Genomic DNA, 7,489 nt, shown 5'->3' on the forward strand with positions numbered 1-7,489 from the left:
TTATCTCGTCTTGATTTGGTATTTCTGCAGGATGTCCAGCGCCGTGGTCTTATGGCCTCTCTCTCAATACTAGTACCCTGAATGCAGATGTCTACCTCAACTGCTTAATTTCAGCAGCCATTGACACTGTGGTGTATGGAGCCACGTGGGCGCTGTTTGACCATGTGGGTTTAAGCAATATGCCACTGCATAGCACCATCATTTGTCCCTGTGTGATTTACATGTCATTTTGGAGTCTTTCTGTTGTTGCTGTTCTTGTTGTTGTACAGTCAGGGCCATAAGTATTTGGACTGTGACACAATGTTTCTTATTTTCCTGTTTACACGACTTTACACTGATTTGAAATGACGCGTTCAATATGTGGTTGAAGTGTAGATTTTCAGCTTTAATTCAATAACAAAACTATCGCAGGAATTACAACCCTTTTTACACATCCCTCCACATTTTCAGATGCTCAAAAGTAATTGGACAATTGTTTTACAAATGGTGATGGCCAGGTGTGCCCTGTTCCCTCGTTATTTATTGACAAATTAAACAGATAAAAAGGACTGGAGGTGATTCAAAATGTTGAATTTGCATTTGGTAGCTGGTCCAGGGAACTCTGAGCATGCGGACCAAAGAGGTGTCAATGTAAGTGAAAGAGGCCATTAAAAGGCTGACAAACCTATCAGGCATAGCAGAAACGTTATAGGATTGACCAGATCAACAGTTTGGTAAAGGAAGGAATGTACTGGAAGCTCACCAACACCAAAAAGGCCCGGAAGACCACGAAAGAAATGTAAAGATGTAGCAGAATTATTTCCTTGGTGAAGAAAACCCTTCATAACTTGAATACTGAGGTCAAGAATACTGGAGGAGGTGGGCGAGTCTTTTTCAAAGTCTACAATCAAGAGGTAAATTCATGAATCTGAATACAGAAGGTTTACAACAAGGTGCACACCACTGAAGGACAGATTTAGTCAGAAAACATCTGAATAAGCCTGATTAGTTTTAGATGAAGGTTCTTTGGAAGATGAAACCAAGATGTACTTGTACCAGAATGATGGAAAGAGAAAAGTGAAGTGACATACTGTTGTTGCCGTCAACATGTTTCGTCATTTTATGAACACACTGAACAAAGTTGAGTAAATGCAAATGCATATATAAACACAAGACATCTTAAAGATGATGTGTATCAACACGCTTTGTCCTATCTTCATTTTAAGATTCTTTAGTATCATTTTGTCTGGGAGCTTTGGTGGCGCCATCCTCTTGTCATGATGCAGTAAGGAAGTAATCAGCTCTGGTCACGTGACCATGTATTAAACATGTAGCTCTGCACACATTTACACACATTCTTATTCCAATATTTGCTGGAAATGCATTGATACATTATTCACTAAAAATGTTAGAGCCTTGTAAATAAATTAAAAAAATGTTTACCAATTGGATTAAATGGGTTTTAATACATCCATGCTATAGCTCAGTCAGAGACAACTCTGTAAAGAAATGAGCAAGAGCGCCCTCTGCTGAAAGACAATATCACAGCAAGAGTAGTGAATACACACACAAGCGTTTCACTGTTTTCTGAAGCTGGGCAGACATTAATGTTGTTTAAAGAAGGGAACTTCTGAGCTTCTCAGGTCTTTTCATAAACATTGATGTCATCTTGAAATGATGTGTATCAGTGTTTATACATAAAGGTAGCTGGTAGCTGGGTTACATTTTCTGAAACTATGGTTTCTTTTTGAAAACACAGACTTCAAGATTCTGGGTTGATTGTTAATGTACAACACATGGTTGCACAACCAAATGATGTCCCTTTATGCCACACACACACAGTGCTTGTAAGTAAAGAAACACAATGCACTCCTATAGCTATAACCTAATTTGTTTGTATTTATATTAGTGGTTCTCTGCCTTTAGAAGATTGCCCTGATATCAAAGCTGCTTTGTCATTTCACTACATCCCAGGATGTAGATAGAAATATGGCCTTTTAAATGTGATTCAGGCCCACTTATTAGTTGTTATCTCTTTTTGATTCATGATACCTGGGAGGACTAAACTACCATCTAATCTCATGTTACTCCTGCACATTTAACATTTTAAAACAAAGCAGACAGTGTGTTCACCCAAAATCTCTCGCTCTCCCTCTCTCTCTCTCCACACACACACAAACAAACAAAAGAACACCAGTAGTGAATAATGCATTTTATTTCTGCCTGCCCAGCTGGAGAAGGCAAATACACTATCCACAAAGATTGGTGTTCAGAATTCATAGCTGTTCATACCTGATTCTTGTCCCACAGGAGGCTCCAAAAAGTCAATGATTTCATTGTTTTAATAATTTGACTAATTAAAAGTACTTTTTTTTAATGGTAGGCCTAAACGGTGTGCTGTCATAGAGCTAAAACTATGTAGCCTACTGTTTGCTAACAATACCACAACTCGTTGGAATGATATTTAACTTGAAAACAGTCGTTATTATTCTGGTAAAATAGCACTGGTACATCCCAAAATGTGGTCATGCATTGACTGTGCACTGTTACAAATAGGAACTTGTAACACGGCTCATTCACCATACACAGAGCAGTAGGTAGTGGCTGGTGTCGTTAAGGGCCTAACAGCACATATTGCAAAGCTATAACATAATACATGCGTGGAACATAGGCTAAAGATGATTCTAGTTGTACATTTGTTTTATTCATTGTGAGAAGAGTTTGGCCACGACATAATCTCATTTCCCTGCGTTTTTCACAAGACGCTTAGACAAACAAACGAGCACAAGGTTGCCTTCAGGGCTTTCTGCCAGATCGTGATGTTTTCCTAAACCTAACTATGTACGCGTGTTGCCCAAACCTAATTACATTTCTGGCAGAAAGCCTCGAAGGCGAACTTCTCCCATGTGCAAAAAAGCTATGGCTGCCAGCGCTGCTCTGTCTCTGCCAATCAGAGGCCGAGTGTGTTGCTGCTGGTCGGCCCCTGTCCTGCTGCGCCTGGACCCCCATCGCTGCTGCTGATACTGTACGGTGTCTGTCTGTCTGCAGCGACCCGCTAGAAGACCAAATAAATGGCCAGGATAATCCTAGTCGGACACCACAGCCTCGTTAGGCTGGTGTTTCTGACGTAAAGGACCGGGCGGGGACACAACACGGTCACCGCGTCCGCAGGGAAACAGTCGCCTGCTATCAGCTAGCGTTACATGTGGTGCATGTGGTGCTATCGCCATGCAGCAGGCGAAGCAGCGGGCTCACGTGATGTGCTGCTATTGATGGCTGTGGTTGTAGCTGTAGTTAAAACTCATATTTCCCTTTAGTGCAACCATACTGCTAGTTATCATGTTTACCAGTGGAAGAGACAACTACACCACGTTACTATAATCTAGTTTAGAGGGGAGTGAGTGTTGTCATGTCTCACTGTTTTTAGTATTTGCTCATTACAGTATTTTGAATTGGAGACTGATCTTTTAAGATGAGTTTAAAGCAAAGCTTCAAATGTTGAGCCCGATACTTGTGTTATTGGTCACATTTACCTTTGTTAACGGTCCCACCTAATACGTGACAGTTCCCTTAAAGGAGTCCAGATAGCATCTACATGATATCTGTTTTGCTATTTAACCATTTAGCCAAACATTTGTAAGGAAAGCAAATTTGATCTTAATCACAAATAATTTCACTTATCAGTCATTTCCAGCTCAGAAAGCTCCGGTTGAGATGAGTAAATTATCAGTTGTAACCCAGAGAAAACTTAAACCCATAGTTTATCCAAAAGTGAACATGGCTCATAAAAAGACACCTGTGCCCTTAAACATTGCTCCTGCTGGTGATGGGTTTCCCACCTCCACCAACAACGATGTTGTGTCTGAGTAAATTATTCCACTGATCACACCGATATACTATATAAACTAAATATTTCAGTCGTTTGTGAAATATGCTAGAGAGGCTTGGAGCTGGATGAACAACAGAGGAAAAGGTTAGAAGCTTTTTCTTACCCAAAAGGCCAAGGTGGGTGAGGACTTCCATCATGTCTGTGAGCTGGGTGCAGGCAATGGCGGAGTTGTCAAAGGAATGCCACAAATCTTCAGGAATGATCATGGCCAGGAAGGTGAGCTACACATTATACTATATATATGATATGAATGTGATCAAGTTTCTGTTACTGTACAAAAAAAGTAATGCTGAACCTCTTTTCTGCTTTCAGCTTATTCATCTTGAAATTAAACCTGCAATCAGAAACCAGATCATCCAGGTGCTGCATGAATGTAACTCTCCCTACATTGTGGGCTTCTATGATGCGTTTCATAGTGATGGAGAGATCAGCGTCTCCATGGAGCACATGGTGAGAAAGGAAGTGACTGTGTGTGGGTAGCAGTTTAAGGTATTAAGTGTATTTCTGTATTGACCAACTCATCCCCAAAGGGATATTATCTTCTTTTGCCCCTTTGCACATTGTTATTATCTTATGTACCCCTACTGAAGGTCAGGTACAGAACACCTTTAACTGACGATGGCTCCTAGAATCCCATGTTTAAGTAAATATAAAACAAACGATAAACTTTAAAATGCTAATTTCAAATTCTCCTTGATCTACTGCAGTTGGATTGTACCTAACTCGTGTGCATTAGACAAAAACATTTGCAGAATGATTACATGTAAATTTAAATTATGTGGAGTGTGTTTTTTATTTTTTATGGTCAAATGTAAAACTAATTTATTGTGAAAATCGCGAAATACAATTACTGTATCGGACATGTATATGTCCCACAGAAATCCTGTGCTTATTCAGTAATAATACATAACAATAACGGGAAAGATGTGATCCTTTGGAATACCCTTTTAGACAGCATGTGCTTTTTATAGATTTGTTTTATGACCCGTTATATTCTTTGTTGTCTCGCTCTCTTGTGCAGGACGATGGATCTCTGGACCAGGTGCTGAAAGAAGCAAAAAGGAAGAGATTCTGTGCAAAGTCAGCATTGCTGTGAGTGTATGATTATCTTCTACATTTGTAATGTTACATGGTATTACATTATTGGCATTACAGTGGTTAGTTTAAATAAAAAAACATTTCATCAACACTTAAACAATCAAGAAATGTCGTATTCTTATCACTCGCTCTTTCTGTTTACTGTGACCTTGATATAAAAACACACACACCATGGGCCTGGAAGCGTTTTAATGCTTGTTTCTAACTGTTATTTTTATATTACGGTTATTTATGACTTATTACTCAAGTCAATAAGTACTTTCCAATTTAGAGGGTCTTCAAAGACAATTGGAAGCGTTTCTTAATGTCTCCCCTTTTCAAAACAGGTTTTGAGAGGCCTTGTGCACCTAAGAAAAACATAAAATCATGCATGGAGGTACTAGTTTCAAGGGGTTAATTACTGATTATTGTATTTCCTCTGTAAGGCATAATACACATTATCAAAGTGCATTGTATTTTGTCACATGCCAAAGAGAATACAAATCTAAATCTCAACCTTTTATATTCATATTAGGGTTGTAGTTTGTACGATGGTTGGTAAAGATAGTCACTTTGTATTGCATTCTGTTGTACATATCCAGTCGGGTAATGTTTTTTTAATACCTTTTTTTTTACCCCCAGATGTGAAGCCTTCTAACATGCTAGTGAGCTCGCAGGGGGGAGTGTTTTTCGTGTTTGCTGTATAGCCTGAGAGGTTGCAGGGAACCCACTATTCTGTGCAGTCAGATGTGTGGAGTATGGGGCTGTCTCTTTTGGAGTTGTCAATGGAACGCTTCCCATCCCTCCTCCAGATGCTAAAGAACTGGAGGCCATATTTAGATGTCCCATCTTGAATGGTGGTGAAGGAGAGACGCTCAGCACTTCACCCAGACTCCGACCATCAGGTAGACCTGTCAGCGGTGAGCAACGCACACCGCTGTGTAAAATGGTTATTTTTAATTACAGTAGGTAACTTTGTATTCATGCAGCTCTAGGTGGCAGCATGAGAAGTAATGCAACCTAAGTAAATTAAGCACTAAGGTTTACCAACCTGGCCAGTCTGTATAATATTCCATGTACTCAATCTTTATGACAATCAGGATTTTGTTGAAGCTCGAATGTGTAATTTAGGCTGATAACATTTTGTTTTTACAGCAGTCTTACTTGAAATATTATATATAAAACACAGTTTACCCCAGCTCTTTTTCCAGGTCATGCTTTTGCCATGGCCATCTTTGCACGATTAGACTACATAGTAAGAATCTAAGAGGTTTTCCAAAGAACATCTAGAAACTGTTCTGTTTCTCTAAAGTATTTACTGTCATCCTTACACAATTAGTCATGTTCATTCAACTTTCTCCTGTATTTCAGCCTCCTCCCAAACTACCACATGGTGTCTTTACCTCCTGATTTCCAGGACTTTGTGACAAAGTGGTGAGACAACGTTTAAGTGTGAAAACTGTTAATTTGCCCTTTTCACATACACATAATACATCCCTGAAAAAGTAACTTTCCGTCTCGTCGAAAATCCAGCAGACAGGGCTGACTTGAATATGTTGACGGTGAGTGAATTTTGAAATTATTACATTTTTCTTTGAATTGGGCAATGACTGATTCAAGGTCTAGATCACAAACTGGGGTTAAACTCTTACATTTTGTCAGGGCAAATGTTATATTTTCACACACTTAAAAGTGAGTCACCAGCAGAAAACGTTGCTGTGTTATATGAATGAGTTTTTAATATCCAGTACGTTATTTGTATTGATTGTATGTTTTGTTGCAGAACCAAATGTTTATCAAGCGGTCTGAGGTGGCGCAGGTAGACTTTGCTGGGTGGCTTTGTAAAACCATGGGGCTGAACCAACCTAGCAGTCCAACGCGCACTGCAGACTGAACACACACACTCATGCACTGTCTCTACATGTAAACACATGGAGAAGCTGCTGCCTAAAACCTTACTCCCACATACACACCCTGTTTGCGATGTCCTCCCTCAGGTGAACCTCCTGAAGTCTCCATCTATTCATCTCAAATTAACTGTACTGACAAGTAAGCCAGGAAAGACACAGTATCTACAAGCACGTGTAAAGCCCAGTTACCACAATCATGGTTATGCATCCGTACATGTGTACTGGCAGATGTATATCAATTTGTTTTTATACGTGCAATGCAAACACATTTTGAAATGCAGAAACGTGTTTATTTTATTAAATAAATGTAACTTTTGACCTCAGGTTATGACCACAGGTGTGTCTGTGTTAGCAAAAGATGATTGAGTCTGGGATGTTTTTTGCATTTGGCGTGTTACTATTGTCTAGAGGTAAATGTACTCTCTGTTTCCTCTGTAGGTCAGGGTTGTTAATGCAGCATCCTCATTTTATTGTGTTACCATTAGCTTCAGATTAGCGCCACTGGAACATGCTGGAGATTCATCCCTGGACAGTACCTGCTGTAACAAGTCTGCTTTTATCATGTGAGCAAGCTGCATCGCGGCTCTCTGAGCTGTTTCAACAGAAGCAAATTATTATTGCATGGTATTTGCAT

At 39.6% G+C, this 7,489-nt stretch overlaps 1 protein-coding gene across 1 annotated transcript; it reads left to right on the forward strand.

The window, feature by feature from the left end:
- The first annotated feature begins 3,756 nt into the window (after positions 1-3,756).
- map2k2b (mitogen-activated protein kinase kinase 2b) lies at positions 3,757-6,839 on the forward strand. Its single transcript, XM_034555915.1, is given in 16 exon segments — positions 3,757-3,845; positions 3,920-3,962; positions 3,964-4,040; positions 4,042-4,084; positions 4,181-4,318; positions 4,890-4,926; positions 4,929-4,960; positions 5,293-5,315; positions 5,317-5,342; positions 5,588-5,728; positions 5,731-5,865; positions 6,157-6,215; positions 6,317-6,352; positions 6,354-6,378; positions 6,461-6,507; positions 6,729-6,839. Coding segments are annotated over 16 exon segments (1,062 nt in total).
- The last annotated feature ends 650 nt before the right edge of the window (positions 6,840-7,489 follow it).

This window comes from Cyclopterus lumpus, chromosome 17 (genome assembly GCF_009769545.1).
Source record: "Cyclopterus lumpus isolate fCycLum1 chromosome 17, fCycLum1.pri, whole genome shotgun sequence".
Classification (NCBI taxonomy): Eukaryota; Metazoa; Chordata; class Actinopteri; order Perciformes; family Cyclopteridae; genus Cyclopterus; species Cyclopterus lumpus.